Genomic DNA, 25000 nt, shown 5'->3' with positions numbered 1-25000 from the left:
ATCCTAATGTGAGCATCCTATGTAGGATGAGATATTACCAACAATGGCCCTCCCCCTTGATCAAAGGTGTGAAAATGGATGCCTGGCAAGTGATGGGGTAACAATAGTGGCAGGGCCCCTGGGAGAGTAGTGCCACACCCCACTGAAGAGGGGTAATAATAGTGGCAGGGCCCAGTGGAAGAGGGATGCCACATCAAGAGGCTAGCCAGAGTAGAGGACACCTCATTATTTACTTTTCATCATTTAATGTCGTGTTATGAGAGCATTGACAGTAACAAGGTCCATGATGATGATGAGAATGAGAAAAGTGATAATGACTGAAGTGAAAAAAGCATCATGTTACTTGGTGAGTCAATTTATGAGAAATAAGTGAACCCCCCCCCCCCCTTCCCCATTGTCACAAACACAATGTCTCAGTGTTGTGAGCAAAAAAGTTTCCCTGACCATTATTAACCCGTTGAGGACGGTTTGATTTTGCTACAACACACAATTCCCATAGACACCTGCCCGAGTATACTTGGGACTCGTCCTCAACGGGTGGGTTCTTGCAATATGAAGTATTTCAGATGTCACTCGCATAGCACGTGACTGGGAGTTTGCGTTTACACCGTAACAGATGTCGTGGGATGAAACCTTAATCACCACAAGGATACCAACAGACTGATTCATCTAGGTGTCATTGATTGAGAGCTATTTCTAACATCATCAAACAGGATGTTTTTAGAGGGGCTGCCTTCATCCAGTGACAACAATTTCCTCTTTCTATTAGACATGCACAAAATATTTGTTCTGTATACTTTTGGAAAGGGGCTGTAATTCAAAAATTTACACCTGGTTTAATTTTCTTCCATTATTTCTGTCTCAAATCTCATTTGTACTAGACAGTCTTTCTATAAGCCTGATGTAGATCGTCTGTCATTAGTGTCATACATTAAGCTTTGTTATTTCAAGAGAATGAGATGAAAACAAAGTGCGAAAGTCAAGCTATGATGTAACCTCTTCTACTGATTATATTGTCATTAATCACTGATATCTGGTTGCGTTTGGTCCTGGCATCGGATGGCAGTGGGTAGCTGGCATTTTCAGGGACTCTCCAATAAATGATCAGGGTGAATGAGTAATCATTTCCTGGTTAACCACAAAGAGAGCGTGTGTGACCATTTCCCTATTTTGACAGTGAAAAATAGAAGAGTATGCCTTCTGTCAAACGTTCATTAATGAGGGTAGGGAAGAAGATTGAGAATCATGATCACAACCATCACATACACCTCTATATATGCACTTCATAGCCTACAGAGTCACTTTCATTTTGATAGCTAATCACCTGGATTCTTCCAAATATGAACTTGTTATAAAGGTGATACTTCCTTACTTGGTGAAGATGTGACCAGCATGGCATGTACTGTACAACCAGAAACATTCTCAGCATGAAACTCTTTTTTTGTGGCATGAAACTTGCGCAAATTGCCACTGGCGTTCAGTGCATTACAGAAATAAAATTGAAACAGCAGACTTATCGCCTAGAAGTCACATTCTAGCACAAAGTTTTTCTTTAAAAAAAAACAACAACAACAACAGGTAAATCATCAAGCTTGCCTCAAATGGCATGGACATGCAGTGGCTTTAAATGTTTATGTTGACAAGGATTACTCCGAGTCCTCTGGCAATATGAAAGGACATCAGGAAACAACCTCAGACTCCCATACGAGGAGTCGCAAGTTTACATAGAACCTGACGCATCGATACATTCAAAAGTTTGCATACTGAAATACATTTAAGCCTAACTGTGTGACATATCACTCATGAAACTAGCTTCACTTTCATTCATGACACACAAAACAAGGTAAACTTGTCAGGCATCCAAGTAATGATCTGGCCACATTAAAAGACCACCATCAACAAACCTACATGCATTTGTTATGCCACAATGGATAAATGTGCAATACCTGTTTTAGAACTAAGTGTGCAATGTTGTTTGTCAAAAATAGTGGGCTCTCTATCAGAAAACTTCCATGTTAGACACATGTATACCCTTAGTAATTTTTGCTTCAGAAAAAAAAAACCTATTTACAAATTCTCTCTTAGTAGAAAATTTCATGTTACATCTTGTTAAGGTGATTATAATATCATGATATTCAGCGATCATCCAACTTACCAAGAAACCATTTCAGTGCTGTCAGAACCGCCTTCTCTGATCCCTTCAACTTGTCAACATCCTAAGGGTTAAAGAAACACAAGAGGAAGAAAACATTAATCAGATGTATTACAAAAAATATTCACAATTTTATTGAACTGAGTACAGCAATCAATTAACCCCATTACTACCACCAGCAACCTGTTCAAGAACAACATCCACACTGTTTGAAGTGATGGTCTTATAGGATTAAAGAATGAAATATATCATTTATTACTGTTTTCAAGTTGAAAAATTTGAGCTACATGGTCCTACATGCTAGTTGAATCCGACATCGTGTCAATATGAACCTCTGAAAAACTAAAAGTTGAAAGAAAGATTTGGACAAAACTTGCAGGAACACTTGATAATGACACAAGAAACAGATGATTATTACAATTCTGGTAATGATCAGGGAGTTTTTATGAATTTTTGAAGGATTTTCTACCCTTTGGAAGATAGGGTCAATGAATTTGGAGTTTCAGCTGCGCGTATACGCGCAGTAAAGTGCATGCTCTGCTTGGGTGAGGCACTGCAAAGCTGGAAGCTGATGACGTACACAGATGGATTCTTTATTGGGAAATTGGGCAATTTTCAGCATGCATATATGGGTGGAAATTAGCTGCTTAGAGGAGGTCTGCAATCTCCGAGTACTTTTCTAGTTGTAGATAAATGAGAACCATGTATGATCACTATGAAACTGTTGAAGATATGTGATAATAAGTACAAAACTGCCAAAATCATATATTTACATACACTTTCAATCTTCTATATATGTAGGCGTGAAGTATTTGTATTAAACCGAAAATGTCATAACAGCTTGTGAATGGTTTCTGTCAGTGTCATGTAAGCTTTGGGGCAGCTTTATGCAGAGCGCCATCTTGGATCTCCTGGCCACAGGCAAAAGAAAACAATTTGGGAAAGGCGCCTCATTGACTCCTGTGTAGGGTGAGTCAGAGGAGTTAGTCACCCCAAACCTCTGGGTAGAGTAATCAGCGTCAAGAGGAGAAGGGCTTTCTCCTTGGCTCCCTTCCTCCTGTCTTAGCAGTAATTATTTCGTTTGTCGTCTCTCCTATTTTTTAATTGTCGGTGAGAACAGGGTGGGGGAGGATGAAGGAAGAACATCCTATCATAAGTACAGTTCACACTCACTCAAAATTAACAGTTTTTTACAAATATTTTTTGCCTTGCGATGTACAAAAAAAAAATCAATTTTTGTGTTTGAACACATGCAAACACACAAAAAAATGTTTGATCTTTTAGATATGCATTGCAATGCAAAAATTGGTCTATCTTTTTTTTAACTTACGCAATAAATTGCCCAGCTGAGCATGTGTGAACAGCACATAAAGAAACCATCAATGGCAAATAAAAGCGATTTTCACATCGTGATGCAAAACGCGATTAATCCTGCGTGCAAATGCGGAGCTATATTCTCTGCATTTGCGGTTGAAGGACAGATCACGCAGACCGACGTGGCCACATCAGACGGTGAATGGGGAAACCATTAGGCGTTTCGCCTTCGTCTGATGTATTTCCCAATCTGGATATCCTAGTTGATCCCCCACTAAATTGTTGTGCCTACGCATCCCTTACCACACATGGGAAGTGATTAAAAGTAGATGAATAATCTGTAACACATAATATAAACAACTCTCCCCTGTACTGTATTGGAATGATGATTCAAAAACTAGCCTACAGTCCTCTGTTTTAGTCAAGTATTAGCTGTTCACTTTCCACCTTCCACAGTGACTGCATGCTGAGACAGTTTTCAGTCAGTGACAATCTTGTCAGATGTAGAGATTTTGATATGAATGCTTATAAAGTTTGCATATTGTCAATGTAAGATACAGACCAGGGGGAAGAAACCTCTACTGAAGCATCTCAAGGGCTTTTTACACTTGTAAAATTTTGCTTAGCCCCGGACCAACGGTGGGGCTAAGGGGGGGCCTTAGCCCCACCGTTGGTACGGGACTATCCTTAGCCCACTTTCTGTTTACACTCGTTTTTGCCAAAGTGGGCTAGCCCCACCGATAGTACGGTACTATCTGGCCCTGCAAAATAGCAGGGGTTAGCACCGCAATTGCGGTGCCAAGCAAGTGAGTGTAAACAGAACGAAAAAATAATCCTGGGCTAAGCGACGGAGACGAAGTCCGACCCTCACTGACCAATCAGAAACGAGGTAATCAAGTGCTGCCGGTGCGTGCGTGTACGTGTACAGTACACAGCGTAATTATGAATATTCATGTGGTTTGGAAAGTCCGGGGCTAAGAAATACGAGTGTAAAAAGGTCAGTTTTCTCCTTAGCCCCGGACAAGAAATAGTACGGGACTAATTGGCGAGTGTAAAAAGCTGAAAAAATTGGTACGGGACTAACGATAGTCCTGGGTCAGAGAAAGTCCGGGGTTAAGAAACACAAGTGTAAAAAGCCCTTCAGTATGCCAAAATAAAAATCTGCAATCCTTGACTGACGTAAACTTCAGTAAATGTTTTGATACACTTCAAATTCCATGGTTCTCATAATCAACATCTTGTTAATGTTGTCCAGAGGGGTGACTAAAAGTATGGCTTTTCAAATTTTGTTGGACCATGTTAACTAGTAAGTATGTCACTATGTACTCGTTGAGGCATGCAAGTAGCTCACCTGAGCTGTTTGGACTCACCTTCAACCATGTGCAGATTTGTTATTTCACGCACTGTTTAATCATAATTATATAAAAGTTAGACCAAACATTAGAATATGCATTTGCAAAAATGGCAGAGGTGTACAAGATATAAAATTCTTTTTTTTTTTTAATTCTGTATCACAAAGTGTAATAATTCACTTTTCTTATCAGCCTAAAAAATATCAAAACCTTCTAATTGTTTGTTTGTCTGACTTCGATTTTCTCTTGTCCCGGAAAGTCAAGAAATACAGGACCTTGCATTTGAGGCCCTCAAATTAATCTAACAAGAATTCATTAAAAAAAACCCATCATTATAGGCTAAAACACCTGGCACGGGGAAAGAGCATGGTTGCCATGGTAACCAAAAGTTTTTCTCCAAAATCCATTGCTCTTTGTCTTCTCAAATAAATTACCTATCACACTTTCCTAGTCCCCACTTATAAATGTGTTCCTAAACCAAGAGGGAATGACATTTTTTCTTCTTAAATATCAAACAAAGATGAAATAATCCCAGAAAGTCTAATACTCAAGTAGAGTGTCCCGAAACCTGAGCAGGGATTGTTAATGTTAATTCTACAGCCCACAATTTTAAATTTCCCATACAAAGGGATGTGAGGTGTGTGAGTGTGTGTGTAGAGGGGTTGATCGAACAACAGCGGCAAAAAATGGATCCCTAGCGCATAGGTACAGATTATTAACCCGTTGAGGATGGTTTGATTTTGCTACAACACACATTTCCCATAGACACCTGCCCGAGTATACTTGGGACTCGTCCTCAACGGGTAAAGAAGCAGAGGTCTGCGAAATGATTGAGTTGGATAAGTTCCCACGATTGTCTTTCTTGAAACATTGTGCCATATGTTGGCACCATGGTGAGTGTGAACGGGGAAGGGCAGTTAATTCACAGCAGGTGATTGGGGGCATAGTGTGAAATGCCCCCAAACCCACACAACTACTGGCAAGGTTTCCTCTTGAAATAAATGAAATGATAAAATTACATCCTCCCATCATTATTATTTTTTTCTGTATGGTTGAAATCTTATTTTATTGTGCATATACATGTATACCAATTTACATTCATGCATGACTTCTGTAAACTTGTGGTTAATGAACAGAAAATTTATCACCCCGTTACTTTTTTATTCTATGTTGAATACTGTCAAACGAGAAATTTTAGCATGCATGAAACTTTGGCAAATTTTGCGAGGAGCCAAGATTTATGAAAGCAAAATGCCCACAAAAGTTTTGTTAACACAACGTACGGAATGCCAGTCACCGATTCGTGAAAGTTTCATGCCATGAAAACGGCCGTCGGCTCCAATACGCAAACGTTTCATGCTGTGTAAGTGTCTGGTTTTCCAGTCGACACGAAACTTTCCCTCTACATTTTGTTTGCCTATCTTTTTTACTACAGTCCGCACATATATGTAGCAGTGGAAAACATAATGGCTCAAGCCTGTCCACAAAACATGATAAATAATCATCACAGAATTCTCAAACACTGATGCATTCCAGCTAGCCACTTCAGGGGACTAGAGTGACCACGGAATAACACCTACAGAGCCAAAGCGGATCTAAAGGAGCTAAGTTGAATAAAATTTCATCAAATTATGACAACTATTGGAGAATGAGGGATAGAGTTACAAGTATGTGTAAAATTGTCTATATTCACACTTGAAAGAATTGATATTCATCAGATTTAAAGTACAAAGACCCTTTTTGGCTCTCAACCAAGTGTATGTTTGTGTTACAAAGAGTTCTGCAAGTCGAGTTTCATATAGGATAAGATCAATTATCAGTTCCTGGGAAAAGTAACAGAGAGAGAGTTCAATATAGCTAGTACAGAAACTTGCCTGTAGATACATGTCTGTTAGTTAGTGGGTATGCCCACCTATCGCCTGCATGCCCTGATATTATACCCTAATCACCCCCAGGTTGGCTGAGGAGAGATTATCTGAGGGGAAATCCTGAAGAAAACTGTGCCCTGGATGGATTGACGGGGGGTAATAGCAAGAGACTTTCTGGACTTTGGTCAAATGTTAACTCTGCCAAAATATCCTAATCATGGCAAGTTTCATTTCATTCATTTATTTCATTTGATCAATTCATTTTCACTTTCATTTTCAAAAAATATATATAGATGTACAAAACATACCATGCTTTAAAAAAATTACATACATATTCTAAATATTGATGATGTCAAAAATATAAAGTTGTAAAGGAACGATGCATGATATTTACAAAGTAATACTGAAAATGGAGAGGAAGCTAAAAAAACTTTACAGCATGAGAGCTCTTTGTGTTACTCATCCTACATATGAATCTTTCACTCTATCTTTCTCTCTCTTTCTCCCCCCCCCCCTTCTCTCTCTCTCTCTCTCTCTCCTGTCACTTATTCTTGCTATTCAGCTATCCCTTTATCAACCTACAAATGTGTGTACCTACAGATATTAACATCTTAAATAATCTGCTTCAACATCCCTCCTTATCTCTGGTATCCACCCTATGAAACACCAATTAATATTCTCTAACTTCGCAAGCTCACCTACTGGTTGTTAATACTGTAGGATGACTTTGGGAGCCATGGAATCAGTGTGTTCGATATGACAGACTGAGGTAGAATGGAAGCCCCCCTGCATTTAGGCCTAAGACTAAAGCTACACACACCCACAGACGGGGCTCATCCCAAGCTCCCAACGGGTCTAGGTACCCATTTCTCAAGAGACGGGAGTCACATACAGCCCTTTTTGGGACTGAGGGGTTTATATTTGGCTTCATTCGGAAGGAAGGGTGTGGTCTCCAGTGAGACCCTGGAAAGTTAGTTCAGATCCTTAACTGGGTTTCATAGAGTTCACCTAAATATAACACTTTTGGCTACCGATATATTTGTATGTAGTGTACTATGCAATGTATACTGTATATCTTGATCTAAATGACCATCTGTGTACAAATTTTATTAGGTCGCTATTTTGCTACTGGTAGTAGCCACTCTCCTGGTCTCGACAGCAAGAATTTTCCAAGCCACTTATTGTCAAATTTTGTTTCTTTTGCAGAGTACAAGGGGTTCAAGGTTACAGAAGGAGACCTGATAATGATGGACAGAAAAATATTTTTTTTTTAAAGTGTGGTTTCAGAATTTGAAGTGAACTGGATTGTTATCATATTTCTGGGGTGACAAGACCACGCATCTCAGTTGGCATAAATTCAACACCTCGTGACTCATTACTGTACGAGCTGAAATTTTCGCGTGCAGATATTTTCACGAATTGCTACTTGGAAGACATTTTGGTGTGTTGTTAATTTCGCGGTTGCGAGGGTTTAACTGAACTTACTTATTCATGCGTTGTTATTTTCGCGGTTCAAAAAGGCGATTCGCAAAATTCGTGAAAATAAAACCACCGTGAAAATTTCAGCTCGTACAGTATTCAACATCAGAAATATACAAGTTTTTAAACATCACAACTATAATGCAATTGGAAAGAATGTTTCTACATCATTTGTCATCAATACTGATCTATTTTGGAGAAAAAAAGTTCTGAAACAATGTCCCCCCCCCCCCCACCCCCTCCGCTCTGAGGTAAAAGGTTTTGCACCCCCAGGTATGAATTTGCTACTGGGGGTTCCAGCATTAAAATGAGTCTACTCACATATACCATCAAAGGGGAATCTCCCCCAAATATCAATATGGGGATTCAGTGAAATTCACAAATATTAGCAGTATGCTTCAGTAAAGTTTGATAAAAAAATATGACATGTAATTGAAAAGTAATGAACTGTAAAAGTTTTGATTAGATCCATATGTGCTGTCAGGCCTGTATGAGAAAAGTTAAACAATTCATGATGTAACAGAAGGGCAATAATATAAAGAAAAATCCTACAAAATTTCATTTTCTTGAATACTATATTCCTCCTACTTGTTACTGACACACATTGAGAGTAATAGTATTTCCTCAAACATATGAAAGAGATGAGTAAAATACTCTTTCATTATAGTAAAATGTTGAGTTCACTTAACAGTTTCTTATATCATTGTCTTATTGGGTATTGTTGCAGTCTTTTTATCAAACATGATGTCCCTACAAGCAGGGGTTTGTATGCTTATAAACATGCAATACATATCATATATTACATATCATATATAAATCATATCATACACCACAGTCATAAAATAAAGCTGAATTGTCCACTTCCAGTCCAAAGTCTTTATGACATCATGTTGAGAAAGCTAATAATCATCAATGACATCAAACTTTTCCTATCGATAGATCCTAGCATAGACATTGCCTTATGAGAGACATGCAGATCCTTTAACCCACTGAGAACGAGATGATTTTGCTATTACACACATTTCCCATAGACACCTGCCAGGGTATACTCAGGACTAGTTTTCCACGGATTACAGCTCTGAAACTAGTGAGTTATTAAAACACTACTATCAGCCAGTGCATTGTGGGTCCTGGGTCAGTAAAAACAATATTGTGTGTGATACCATGGAGAAGCCTACTTCATAGATGCTGTATGGACTTTTCCTGATTGGCAGCATAGACCTTGTATACATTAAACTATTGCTTTACTCCCCCCCCCCCCCCCCCCCCCCCAATATACACACAGGCATCAAGGAAGTATTGTTGTTGAAACCACAAAAATAATACTGAAAATCACGTTAGAAACTTTCTATTGTGCCTGTGCAGTATCATATCTCCTTTGGCTGCCTGTGAACAAAAAAGTGAGTCTATGAAATTGTTTGCCAGTAAAGACTAAGTGTAAAACTTTACAATGAATAATACATTGGCCAGAGAACAATATAATTCTAAAAGTATCATTATTATAACACAGTCTTCACACTGAATGCTATATCTTTGCATGGGATAGAAGGCACACATGGCGATTAGGATTGCTTCTTAAAGTTCATATTACAACACCACTCCTGTACAATGTACAAAGTGCATACACTAGCCACTACAGTTTTAAGTGCCATAACTCTCTAGGACTATATGCACAGTGCCAATAGTGGTCTCTGTGCCATTTCAGGGCCCCGTTGCTAGAAACTTTGCGTTTAAACGCAACTTGCAACTGATTGTCACTGGCCAATCAAAATCATTGTTGCATGCATGTCTTCTTAATAGGGCAGACCCTGAGCCAATCAAAATGGTTGTTTCAAAATAAGCAATTATTTGCAATTGATTGCAACTTTCTTGCAACGGGGCCCAGATGTAGTAACTTTTTTCCCCTTTATACTGGAGCTCATAGATATTACAATATGCTATAAGGAAATGTAGAGTTTGTGGTATGGCAAAGACATACAATTTATGTGCACACACTATTTTTTTTCAAAATTTATCATATTTTATATTTACCTCCTTCCTTGTTTATCTAAAAAACGCTCCCAATGTCTCTTCCTATATGTCTTATCTATGTCTTTCTTTCTCCACTTGTGTGTGTGTGCATGTGTGTGTGTGTGTGTGTGTGTGTGTGTGTGTGTGCATGTGTGCTTCAATTACTTCACTTTTTTTTCTCTTATAAGTCCAATTTATTGAGTGGCCCACATCTCTACAAGCTTGCCTTTTACATGGGCTTCTCTTTTCCAATTACACAATGATCTTGAACATATAATTTTGCATAGATTATGAACAATGCACTTGCTATTTTTTTTTCTGCTTTCAAATGTACATGTTTACATATTTTGTATTATACTGATTGGTTGAAATAATTGTTTTTGAAAAAGATTGGGACATTGGAAATGAAATTTGATTTGAATCGAATTAAATTGAAATTGGTTTCTTCAAAATCTATCCTTATGAAAAGGATTCACATTATGCACTGGAGACAAATACTTTCCTAAACAAGATTTTAGTTTATGTAAATGTTGTTGGATACTAATTTTTGATTGAAATAGAAAATAATAGAAAAAAAAATATGTCTTAATCCAACAGCTTTAATAAAGCTCATGTCAGCGAAGTATGACACCTTCCCTCACTTTTTACTGACATATGTTGAGGGTAATATCCTTCCCCCGGTTTCTTAGAGGTTAAGTCAAGTGCTCTATCAGTATGTTACCTTGTGTAGAAAAACATGAAAATATGTTGAATTCTCTAATTTATATTTTCATTTTTGTCCTACAGTGATGTCACAATCTGTTTCAGTCATCTCATCCAGCAATGGCAGCACCAAAGCTTTTAAAACTCATAACTTTTGAATGGATTGTCGATTTGCCTCAAACTTCACTGATGTGGTCCACTGATATTGCTCATTCACTCAACCAACATAAATATTTGGTTATCATTCCCTTTAAAGAACATACACACATATCAAAAAGCCTATCTCAAAGCAGGTATCCACCATGTCTGAAAATTACTCACTGATAGGAATTTGAGGTATCCAACACAGCCATGGCGATCATTACCCACAGACCCAAAGTCCATACACGATCAACAACGAGCTACATGCCTTCCAGGAAACCAGTAAAAGCTAACTGACTATACAGTGCCTACACATTATGTCGCACATCCCTAACTGACTATCAAAGTTACATTTCCTTTGCGTCCAGTGACATACATGTATTTGCAGGAAGCAAACGCACAAAAAGACTTATGAGACTGAAGCAATAAAACACTTCATTTTCATTGCAGCAGCTACTTAAGACTTATACTGTCTCCTTCCCTTACTAATGAAGTGATTAATAATTATGATGGTTATTATGAAATAATAATACTGATGGAAGTGATTATGATTATGACTGTGCTGACATCATAATGAATGTGAAAGCCATGACGGTTTTCTGCAGTTCAAGTTTTCTAGTCCTTGACTGTCGTACCCTATGCGTACCTAATCAGTATTACTCATGCATCAAAGTAACAGCTATGGGTCCATCGACATTAAAATCATGTACGGCCCTGATCATGAACGCAATACATGTCTGCAGCAGGCATTAGCCGATCAGTGTACGTGAAATGTAACCACGTATCACTACCCAAGCACAAGATTCTTTATGGGTCACTTGCGTATCGCTAGAACACTTGCAAGTCAATCCTTCGCTATCTTCTGCCTCACACAGAAGGCCGTGTGATCCGTCCTGATACAATTACAGAACCACAGAGAAAATAATCTGCATATATACTTTGACACTTGGTGGATATAACTCTCTGCCAAATCACTCCGGGCGTGTTTGTGTTTTGATTGTTTGCTGGTTGGTAGTTGTTGTTTTTTTCACCAAAAAACACCAATATCATCCATTGATTGAGCACAATGGATTGTTTTGAGAGAATGATTTACAAAAGGAGAAGTTGTTGGTGTGTGTACTAATATTCAAAGATGTACACAAGGTGTCACATGTATGCCCACAGGAATGTAGAGCACTTGCCTCGAGAGCATTGTTGTTCATAAGACCTGAACGTAAATGAGCACTGTGAGGAATTTAAAGGGGTTGGGCAGCATTAGCAAGAGTACCTGACCACTGAAATGACAAGTTATTCCTTACAGTTGACCAATTATGGTTCCAGTTGTGTATAACAGCCAAAAATAAAGATTCATCCCTCCGGAAGTGGGTGAGGAAAAACAAAGGAAAGCATATTCACTTACATACCCTGAAGGTGCAAAGTGTGTTTACTGTGAATTGTACAAGACAAGCTGACATTAAAGTTCAGCTAAATATCTGGTCAAAATGCCAATTACAATATTATTTAAGTTTCATTTTAGGGACTTCTAACTATCAATCTGGGAAATCTACCTGCAGACCCTCTTCCTGTAAAGGTTTAATTGATAGTTTTGTCACACTGTTATGACTACAGGATTGTAATTTATTCCTGGATATCATGCATGGTATTCCAAGAGATAAAGACAACTATGCCCAGTAGTGATATGATATTTACGTAACATACATTTGAAATTATCATGCCTACTGCAGAAATTAAAAAATAAGTCATAAAAGGAGTTCATTAGCCGGCATTAGAATTGCATCTATCGCTTCAAGAATCTAAATGTTTCCTTGTTCACATTAAAAAAAAAAATGCATTCTTTCACTCTCTTGAGGGAAAACATGGTAGTTCTGCTGGAAAATATCTGCAAAATCTCTTTCAAGACTAAGCAATCAGGAGATAAACAGAAACCTTGGCAAATGTTACAATAAAAATCCCTCAGTGTCAAACTTCTAACAAGAGAATATCAAGACGGCTTTTAATTTCTTTCCGGATCCTTGGCTCTCACAAACAGTAGACAAACTGAACTGAAAGAGGAAGTGAACACAGTATCAGAGTTGGGTATATGTTTACTATACCTTATCCACTCCAGCCTTCTTCGGTGTTTCTGTGTTTGCGGGAGGCGATTCCTTGTTCCCTCGGCTGATCTTCCGCTTGGCCATGTCCACGAAGCTCTTCTTACGGGTCACACGCTCGGTGGTGGGCGCCTCAGACGACCCACTGTTCCGGTGCTTATTTCGGTGTTTCCGCGGCAACGGAAGGGTGTTGAATTTGTACTTGTCTGTGTGAGTAGAGAGGAAGAGAGGAAGAGCGAGGCCTGATTAGGAACAAAGATAGGACTGTGATTTCCCTTTGACGTGCGTGCTGACAAAAAACAAACAAACAGACTCAAAAAATATTGCAAGGCTTCCCTTTTCACTACAAACAGTGCTATTACTAACAAGGAAACTTCCTGTACAACTTGTAATACACATGGTATAGACATAAACATAACAATGGGGATGATTTTTAAGGCAGTGTGTAGATTCATTGTTTCAATAGGATGAGAGATAAAGGTTAGTGAATTTGATGATGTGAAAACTTGTGTCTGACTTTTGATCACAAGTACTAGTGTTCTATTGTTTTAATTTAAAAAAAAGAAACAAAGAAAAACAATTTAAAGTTTTGGCAGGCTCGGCAAACTGTCTCTAGTTGCTGACACCAGTTATTTTGTATGATTTGATTTGGTTTAAATGACAGGAAACCTGTTTCCACAATGGCCACCACAACAGTGAATAGACCAGCTTTCACAAGCTGACTGTCAGATTTTGGCTTATTCTTCATTGCTGGAAGGCCCCCTGGGTGGTGCAGGCAATACTACACTGGAAAGGACATAGGAATAGCGCTGGATGTGATCAAGGAGGTATAGTTTTAACCATTCCCTCTCCCTAGTCTGATCCTGCACATTTGCTACATTCATTACACAGCATCTGGGAATTAAAACACTTTCAAAACACTTTGTGGCTATCCTCTGCGAGAACTTTGATGTACACTGTTGTTGTTTTGTTTTTAACGTAATCTGATGCAAAGTGTTACATGTATTTGGCATCCTAAAAGTAAGTATATTTGTATCAGTAATATATCTGTATGTATGTCACACCGCTATCTCTATGAAATTACTCTTCTTGTGATGAGAAATAATTTCCATAGATTTTCACATGAAACTTCAGTTTCACTATAAAGCAGTACTCACTAAGCTTTGGTATCAGCAAACTACAAAATCCTTGCTACACTTCTGATACCATATCAGCAATGCCAAATTAACTGCCATCTAATCAAACTACCAATCTTGTCACGCATGCCATGTTTACAGAACTCCAGATAGAGACTTGACTCACAGCTTGAATATAGTATAATATCATTTTCATCTCCTACACACACTGGCACCACATCTAGACACCCACGGTGTTCCTTATTAACCACAGATCCAGTTTAGAGAATGGCGGAATAATAGCACCGCCAGAGAACAAAAACAAAAACGAAAATCTGATTTGCTACAGTGGGCACGAAGGTTTTCAACCTGTAATGAACTTTGTTGTAAGAGTTACGACCTTTCTTAATTATCCACACGGAAGAGAATTAGGACATACTGCTGTATGCTGCTGTAGTGTAAGAAACATCTACATTTGTGGGAAGTCAACCTACTCACAACACCTGAACCAATGATACATCTGTCCTTGAAGACTGATCGACAGCTAGATCTCAAAATAATGATAATAACAATAACAATGACACGCAAAAAAGCAGGTGATTCTCTGCACAATTTCTAAATAAAGCTATCATACAAAATGAAGTGGTGTGGACACATTTACCGAAAAGTTTGTATCAGTCAGGCTTACAAAAATTGATTACAGTACACTGCTCCCATCCATTCAGACCTAAAGTTGCAATGTTACTATGCTGTGTACCCACCAGACTGATCCCTGCTGCCAAGTGATACGTCCCTTTAATCTCCTGTTATACAAATCCACAGACCGGCATTCACACAAACAGACGTCATCAGCTGTATCCCACAAAATACACGCATGCATGCGTACACTGGGTACATCCACACTGCGTCTCCAATAATGGACTGAACAACTGACAGGCTGTGAGTGAGAGAGAGAGAGAGAGACTTGATGCTCCACTCTCGTTCAGACCTTCCTACTGGAATGCCGAGAGTGACAATCCACACTGGCACGGCTCGGACGGACCAGGCGGCTCGGACCGGTGAACGATGAACGGGGGCAGACGGAGTGGGCGCACACGCACTCCTTTCCTATCACAACACAACCTACGCATGCCGACGTCCTCTTTTGCTGACACAAACATGCACTGGATACGCACACTGTTTATCAAGAGCAACCCCAGACCTACCTATGGAGGGGAAGGTAGCCGTGTGCATAGACAAACGTCCCCAGGAATCAATAATTCTATTCATATCATACCTAGTCACTCCTCTTCCCTTTGACAAACGCTTATTATCAATCACTCCCTCACCAGCTAAAGTCTTTGGTCACAACAGAGCCATTACAACTGGGTAGGAATGTTTACAAAGTTTGAAACACTTAATAGACTAGCATGGAAAAGGTAATGAAATCATTCATATCCATGGAATGTAAATGGAATGGCAGTGGAGTGATGGTGACTGATGAATGACGAAATGAATGACATTGCATTGACAATTGACGCACTATCTATTTTTGCCTAAAGATCAATGTAAGAATAGACACGCAACGAACATGATGTGAACAACAAGCTTGAGCTGATTCAAGTATGTCAACAGCTTCTCAACATAAGAATCAAAACACACTGCTCAAGAACACTTCAGGTTGTCTTTGTTATTCACTGTTTGACAGACTGCAATATTAATAGCTTCCTTCCGAAACAAATTTATTTTGAATCAATACTGAGAAAGAGACCATCAAAGCTAGTCAGCAGCGGAATGGGACAAATGTATAAGAAAGCTACCAACATTTCATCCCTCTCAGTTATAATGCATGCTCTTAAAATGTCTTATTGTATTGGTAACTTTAACATATACAGCATTTTAATGTTGTCATCTTTGTTCATATTGTGTACACACATGAATGTTTGTTTTTCTCCTGTAGAATGAAATATGAAATCATCACTGTTTGGATGTTTGAAATCTTTCAATCTGACGTCCCACTGCATTTGTGCACATCTACTCCTAACTCATGTTGTGCCCACTAAATGACACCAAAAATATCTTTTTTAATATCCTGTTTAAATTCCTCTGTGTTGACTATCCATGTTCCACAAATCAGTTGCAGAAGTACAATGTAGATTTATTTTCAAGCTTTAAATTAGTGATATGTACTTAACATATCACATGACATAGGAAGTCAAACAGACACATTTTATAACCATGAAGAGTTCATAGTCGATTGTGGCTTCCATTTAACTTGCTGAACTTCCATACAACTTATAAATACCAAGTCACAAATTTCGTGAACATTGCATCTCTACATATCTTTCACTCAGTGTACAAAATTGTAGCTTTCTCCCTGCGATATAACTCCTTTAATCTGCGTACAGCAGTCTCTTAAATGAGACGGTACAACTGCTATAAAAGAAACAATAACACTAACATAAGCTCATTTATAAATGCACATCACTTCGAAAGCTATTCAGCAGATGTAAGAAGCATCAAATATAATGTGCCATACCAATATATTACTGTCATGCTGCTACAGCTGTACGTGGAAGTTGAAAGCCTACATAGTATTAGTACAATGATGTATGCTCATTATGTGTCAATACCAATTCAGGGGCAAAGTACAGGCTATGAAATTATGGCAAAGAGATGTTGGTAAACTGCAGTCCAGCACATCAATACCCCACATAGGTACACTCTTAGTCTATTACACCAACAGCCCAAGTACGACTGAATGAAAACATAATCTTCCAACACAAGCCCACCTTAATTCATAGAAGTACCATTTGCTGATTTCTGAACTATACATGTGACCAGACTTTTTTAATAATGTAACACTTACATGTACATATACGTGATTATTATTATTATTTATTTTTTTTTGGGGGGGGGATGTGCCTAAAGTTATAATTATATATTTTTTCAATTACACAACAACCAAATTGCTGTAACTTGAGCTAAACAAAAACCTGAATATCATTGCCAGTTTTAAAACTTTCAAACAACACATACGTTCTGTTTCATTTTTTTTTTTCATTATTCAGTTGTTTTCATCACCAAGTATCTACAACTGTAGCATTGTATTTTATGAGTTCTTCAAAAAGCCATAGTAGTCACCCACATGCTGCGATAAAATTGCTGCAGTAAAGTTTTATTTGCTTTCTGAATAGCCATATAAATATGGCCATATCTTCCAATTGAAGCTGGTATTTAAAGGGATTGTAGAATTCTGGTTGAGACCTAATTTCAGGTTTCTAACATTTTTTGGTGAGATAATGAGAACTCTCTTATGAAATATTGTAGAGCATGTAATTCCACAAGGAATTCAATGTTTATTTGATGAAAATTGGTGTTGAAATGGCTGAGATATCCAAAACAGAGCGATTCTAGTAAAGTGTGGGACCCAAACTTTATTACGATCGCTTTGTTTTACTCTGTTTTTGGATGTTTCAGTCATTCCAAACCCGATTTTCATCGAATAAACTTTGAATTCCTCTTAAAATGGTATGCTCTGTACTATTTCATAAGCGTTTTCTGGGTATCTCACAAAAAGTTAAAAGTCCAATTCTCATCTCCACCAATACTGTACCATCCCTTTAAGACATGCTCAAAACTTACAGACTATGTTCATCAGTCCTGTGGAAACCAGATGATTGTCACGTTCATTGTACATGACTGTTGTTAAATTTTTCTACTACTTTAGTTTCAGATGATAATTACAATAAATTGGCTCTTTTGTGGCCTAAATTCTACATAAAAATACTCTCTCACCAATTGAACAAGAAGACACATTTAACCAAACTTTAAAATCATTTAAGTAAAAAGGCAATTTCCGTCAACTTCACCCATGGAACACTTTTCTCCTGTATTTGCTATTCCCATGTCGATGTCAACCAATGAATAACATCTCGGAGACTTGGTTCAGAAATAGTCAACTGAACTTTGACACCCAAGTTTTCGTCAATTTTAAGCCAGCTTCCCTAAATTCTGCCACCAAACATGACCTCTTCCATCACGAAACAAAACCTACCTACCTTGAACTCTGCCTTCATGCTTTCAGTGGACTGTGAAGCCATTTGCGATGGCATGCAAAATAACTGTTCGCTAGAGTGCAAACACTCGTTACATACTGCATGCTAACAATGGTCAGGAATAGTTCTGACAATGGATGGCAACCTTGAATCCAATTGGACAACACAACACTCTTTAGATGGGAGCCTCCCTACCCCCCCCCCATCCCAACGCAGACACCAACCCCATTCTAGTTCTACCGTTATTCCTCCTTTAACATAGTTTAGTTCATAATTCATCCATACATATATGTACATGACAGCTAACATTATTATTATTATTATTATTATATACTTAAAGCAGAATGTTCATTTGGCATGCCTCCTAATTGGCTAACCAAAAATGAAAATAACGAAACTGATGATTCATTGCTATTCTCCTTTCTGTCTGTACACTGGGGACTAGCTGTCCATGGTAATCGACAACGGAGTGTTGCATCTAACATGAACTTGACTAAAGATATTCCGACTGCCTGATATTATAAGTAACCCTGAATCTTAAATTACATCTTACCCCATTGAGGACGGGCTCATGTTGCTACAAGACACATTTCCCATAGACACTTGCTGTTCCGTATACTCAGGACACGTCCTCAACGGGTTAATGTTATGTTCATCTGTACAGCACTGACAAAGGCTATGCTACTTCAACAAAGTCCTCTTTTTGTCTGTCAATATATAGATTACAGATGCCATGTGGTAACTGTAGCCATTCACTGGTGACATATGCAATCATCTGCATGATTTTCTCTGATAATTAAAAAAAAAAATCACACAAATTCCAATGCAAACAAACTTCTTTGACTGTTTATCATTCATGGAGCATTTTGCTTGAGGACATTTCTTGCTAGAATAAAAAATAGTTTGTAAATTTTGCATTTTTATCTTTCCTTGCTGGAATTACAAGATTTGACCATGTCAGTCCTGGGAACTTGAAATGCGTTGTCACCAAGAGGGATTCAAAGTTCCTTCATGCCACATCAGCATGATAGACTGAAGACAGCGATAGGTAGGCTACACCTCATACCTGTCAGCAGCAAGCAGTTGCCTCCTGTCATGTGCCAGGACTGCGTTAAACAAACAACAAACTCACAAGATTGCGGACAGGAAATGCTCCTTCATATCTCACACAAACATACCATACAAGCAATAACAAGAAAGAGAGGCAAATATGAATGTGCACGGAAAGATTAAACATACACTTTCCTAACCAGCTAGTTATGAAGAACAAAGCAAAAATACATCATTACATATCCTTCATGTGGTTAATGATTGCCCTACAAATTTATACACTTAATGTATGTTATAATCACATACCTGATTCTCCAGTGCCCAAGGGCAAAGTATAGTCCGTAGCAGTCAAATGAATATTGATTCCGACATGTTACTAGGAGGTGCAAAAGAGTTGTCTTCATACAGATTTCAAATACATTAATAACCAGAACGAGTTTGTCACTACTTTCCAAAGTACTATCCAATGACGTGTACGCACTGTCCAGCAGGACTTTATAGTAGTCTATACAGCACTCTGCACATCCTGTATAGACGCAGCAACACTTTCTCGCCGCTGTGACGCACAGCGATCACCAGGAACCCGTGGAGCCAGAAATAAAACAACGTAGAGTTTTGGGGAGGTGTAGTACTAACGACGGTAAAGCGAAATGACCCGGTTTTTTCAGCACCGCTGAAGGAGGGGAAGAATAAGCTCACCGCAGACGAATGAGATATGGGAAACTTCCTGCAGACTGGGGGAACTCCTCAGCTGCGAGAAAAAGATCAGAGTAGAGGTATCCTTCTTGCATAGCATCTATGAAAGGAACGTGTTTGGAGGAGACAATTTTTTTTTTTCAGCCTGCAAACACTGATATAAGGACTCTTCTGAAAATCAGCCCAAGTTATGGCTGAAAGGGCAATCCTTTCCATGAGCAGAGAAAGAATTGAAAATAAACACAATAACAAAAAAAAATCTTCCTCTTAACGTCAGTAGATATACAGGGCTTTACATTTATGATTCTCACAGCTAGTAGATCGTGGGCAAGTAAAATTCACCTTCCTCTTAACGTTAGTACATATACAGGGCTTTACATTTATGATTCTCACAGCTAGTAGATAGTGGGCAAGTAAAATTCTCATTCAGACAACTATAATAACTTCACATCTCCTTCCCATTTACTTCACAGACTTCAGGCCAATTTACACATAAAGAATTACATGGTTTTTTTTTTATTGCTCTGCAGATTTTTATTCTATTAATAATCATTGGCACACTGGCAGAAAAGTCATTTGGCTGCAAGGGAAGCTCTTAAAATCTGCAAAGTGTGAATAAATGCTTCACAATGACCACAGCATGACCTCAGTCACTCTCTCACAGCTTTGTGGAGTAAGTTGAACCATTGGGTGAAAAGAATCACTCTTATTTCCGTGTGCTGTTTACACACACACACTGCACGAGGCATATTGGTGTGAGAGTTATTAAAAAAAATAATGATTCATAATAGACCAATCCGTATCGCCATGCACCATCATGCAGATCATGATGGTCAATGATTTTTTTGGTGTGCTCACACAAGAATTATCCCTTTTTGCATCATGTTTCAAAAATGCATTTTGAAAACCATTATCTTTGGGTGCCTGTGAACAAGGCCTATAGTATGGAGCTATTAAGTCTATTTAGCTGATTACTTAATCCTTGAATTTGTTGCCCTTGAGTATAACATTCCTAGAAGAGGAAAGTGGAATGGGTTCCCAGTAGTGAAGATTGAGAAGATGAGTGATTGGTAGGTGAGAACACAGTCTCAAGTTCATCATACCAGGGTAACTCTTTAGATACGCCAAGGATTCTACTTGAGTCATCAAACTTTTTTTTTTCATTAGCATTCTGTGATCCGTGCAAACTTAACCTAATTGTTAAGTTTGCATGTGCACTCAGGTGTCAAAACATGCTTTTTAGTCCAACTAGAAACAATCAGAAACACCACACCACAAACCCTCATCCAGTTGCTGAACAGGCTTTAATGAGAAGCACCATAAAAGTAGAAGTAGAAGGTCATGGTGGCACTATATGGATTAGGGGGATTAGGTAATATCCATTTATTGCCAATTAGTTTTCAGACATGAGTATCTGTGTTAATGGGTAAAGAAAACACTCCGGCATGCATGAATCCAACAAAAAGCTCTATATATCCCCTGATATCGTTCTTCATTGATTCCACAAGAAAGACACTGATCAGCACATCTTGGAAACCAGCGTGGTTCCAAGACATGGACTTCATGGCCACACTCTTAATAAGTCTCATCATTTTCTCAAAATTTTATAATCACATGGGTTTAAGGAGAGTGCAACCTGGCACTCAACCCACACCAAAGGTTAAATCATCACACTAAGTTACAGCCATCTCTACTAAGAACCATCCCTCTTTGAGTTATTGTTTCTAGGTATATCATGGCCAGTTGATGTCAACACTCCCACATGTCAACTCTTTACTGGTACTTCCTCGTATCCACGTATTTCTACCAAGTTTTGCTTTCTGCCAATTTGAGGGTATTCGTTCTCTCTTGAAAATACTCTAATATTGTGTAAAAAAAACAGCAACAAAAATAAGAGTGATTCAATCAACTGCAATATAGTGTTGATTGTAGCCTTCTCCCACAATCACTATCATATGAACTCTTCACATACGCTCTGATGAGTTCATTGATCTTGCCAACTGAACAAAGAAAATACTTCCCAGTTTGTTCATTTATCCTTAATGCCAGATAACACAGTGAATGGACTTTCACAGTTTCTGTGATCTAAAACCATTGCTTTTAACCTCTTGACAATGAGCTGATTCTGCTATAACACGCATTTCCCATATACACCTGCCTGAGTATACTCGAGACTAGTCTTCAACAGGTCAAGAGATGTTGCCTAAATTCTACTCAGCACAATCTATACCGCATGTACAGTACAGGTAGCACACCTGGGCCAGGTACCAAGAATATTCACTAGTATACAATTTTCACAGGAGAACAGATGAAAAGCCCCCAAAACAAACTGCCCTCAAAACATTATGGGCCGAATCCATAAAACAAGCAATTGCTTGTAAGCAATTGCTTCAAGCAAAAGCACATGCTCGTCTAGCAAAAGATCTATCTCAAGCAATTGCTTAAATCCATATGCATAACCGTTTGCTAGTGCTCATACCTTTTGCTCGTCCCATACAAGCAATTGCTTGTGTTTTCAACAAAAGGGAAGTCACGCCTGTGCGAACACAAGAACAAAGGCGAGTGTGGCAGCATGTATTTGAAAGGGCGTGTGTGTGCGAAAAATTTCCTGACATAGCAATAGAGCTATGAAATGGCACTCATAAATGAACACACATACACACACACACACACGTATTACTGGCTGATTCCCATCACTACCACAGTACCCCGGATCTGCCAGATTGCACGTGGAGAGAGGTCTTGCCCTCCACAGCAGTCGGACATCCTACCTGTTTTTCATCACATTTTGTGTGCTAACCACTGGACATTCCCGTTGTTGAAATGACAAATTTCTTACTCCACTTATGAGTAATTTCTTGTAGATTTATACCACTCCTTCACAAGTGTGGTCTTTCTTCCATGAATATGAAAAGGATACTTAAAAGGGAATGTCCCAGATAAGCAAAAGGGAATGTCCCAGATAAGTAAAAGCTCAAGCTCATTTTACAGAGCTTGGAAAATCGTAAGCAATTGCTAGCAAGAACTAGCAAAAGGTATGTCTTATGCATACGTTTTTAAGCAAATGCTTGGTCTCCAAGCAATTACTTGCGGGCAGCAAGCAATTGCTTGTGCTTGCTAGCAACAGCTTCTGCTCGCAAGCAATTGCTTGTTTTTATGCATACGGATTCGAGTAAAAGGCTAGCACAAGCAATTGCTAGCGTTTATGCATCCGGCCCTATGCCTCTGGCACCCATCTGGGTGGAGGCACAGGAATACAAGCATGTTACCTGTCTACTGCATAATTACTATAAATCCAGAAGCATTCACGGCATGCAGATAAAAACTTTTGCATGTTTACTTTTGTGAATTGTGGCTCAGCAAAAGTTTCATGCAAATGAAAATTTAAGTGTCCAACATGACATTGCAGCTGAAAGTGCTCTCCATATCAAATCAAAATCCTTTATCAACCTTTCCATTTCCTTCAAATACATCCAGCATTGCCTAGATGCCTACAAACATTTTCATGAAGAGCTGTGCCATGTTCCTATAAGAGAGAATTCATCACTTTTACTACAATGAGTCCATTTTTAATTGTTTGTTTTCTTCGAAATCTCCCCTCCCTTTGTGTAAAATGACGGTAAGAACTTTAAAGTTCATAGAGCACTAGAAGCTTTAATTCACAACTTCCATTGTATTGGACATAACTTTCACTTTTCTCTTTACCTCTCTAAACTGCTTTTGGCTCTTCCTCATTTCCTGATTGGTGTTGAAACAAAAAAAAAAAGATCACACTTCCGATTTCCTGATCTCATTCCCATTTATCAGGAAATACTTCACTCACTAGCAGGACAGTACTCAGACTCTCTCTCTCTCCTTTTCTCCCAGAGGAAAATTGCTTCAACAGTTGATGAAACATTGCTATTATCCATACTTGAGTTACTTCGAAATTGTGCTTGGTGGTGATAGACTAGTCATTTTAACCTTAAAGGACAAGTTCACCTTCAATAACATAAGGATTGATAGAATGTAGCAATATTAGTAGAACACATCATTGAAAGTTTGAGGAAAATCAGACAATCCGTTCAAAAGTTATGAATTTTTGAAGTTTTTGTGCAGTACCTGCTGGATGAGAAGACTACTGCAGTGTATGAATAACTTAGATGTCACATGCGTACAACAATATAAGGAAAATATAAAGAGAATTTCACAAAATTCCATCTTTTGAAAAAACGGACACATTCCCCTGACTCGTTACCGACAAATGTTATGGGTAATATTATTCCCCCTGCCATTAGAAAGAGGCAAGTCAAGTGCTCTTTTATTATGCGAAAAAAGTGAAAATATGTTGAAATTTCTTTTACATTTTCTTTATACTGTTGTACGCATACGACTCACAAGCTGTAGTAGTCTCCTCACCCAGCGGTTCCAACACAAAAATTTAAAAAATTCATAACTTTTGCATCGATTGTCCAATTTTCCTCAAACTTTCACTGATGTGTTTTACTAATATTGTTGCATTTTCTCAATCCTTATGTTTATGAAGGTGAACTTGTCCTTTAAATTTGCCTATCTTCCATACATTCACCACTTCCTAGAAGAGAAATCTTTATCCAAATTTATGGCTGATTGCTCTATTGATGTTTCGATTTCTTTCCTTTCTTTTTTTGAATCACTAAACAGGTGAATAATTTATTTTGTCATTGATCTGCACTTTAACTTTTCGTTTCAGTTCTGCCTAGACTCGTTACATTTGCTTCTTCCCAGAAGAGAAATCTTCATCTAAGTTTATGATTGCTTTATTCACATGCTCTTCACCATCAGTCCCCTAATAATTCCGGGAGTGCTGTGAATTTGAGGACTGCCTTTGAATAAAGATGATATCTTCAAGTGATAATCTTTGAAGAAAAACAGTCTGCAGTTTAATATTCAGATAATACTAACAGTTTAAATATGGATGTAAGTAATTTGAACAGTTGTTTTGATACAGTTTTGAACCTGTTTGATTTTGTTTT

At 38.3% G+C, this 25000-nt stretch overlaps 1 protein-coding gene across 1 annotated transcript in view; it reads right to left on the bottom strand.

Moving 5' to 3' along the window:
* The window catches only part of LOC139727217 (rap guanine nucleotide exchange factor 1-like), a 98364-nt gene that overhangs the window by 24873 nt on the left and 48491 nt on the right, over positions 1–25000 (bottom strand). Inside the window, exons 2-3 of the mRNA XM_071638174.1 lie at positions 13112–13314; positions 2156–2216 (exon numbers count right to left, since the gene is read on the bottom strand). Of these exons, the coding sequence (XP_071494275.1) occupies positions 2156–2216; positions 13112–13314 (264 nt within the window). The remainder of the gene's footprint in view (positions 1–2155; positions 2217–13111; positions 13315–25000) is intronic.

Source organism: Diadema antillarum, unplaced genomic scaffold, assembly GCF_040938485.1.
Source record: "Diadema antillarum isolate AM-2024a unplaced genomic scaffold, OU_Dant_1.0 seq00000122_RagTag, whole genome shotgun sequence".
NCBI lineage: Eukaryota > Metazoa > Echinodermata > Echinoidea > Diadematoida > Diadematidae > Diadema > Diadema antillarum.
The sequence above is the reverse complement of the archived record's forward strand: the minus strand, read 5'-3'. Positions and strand labels throughout refer to the sequence as shown.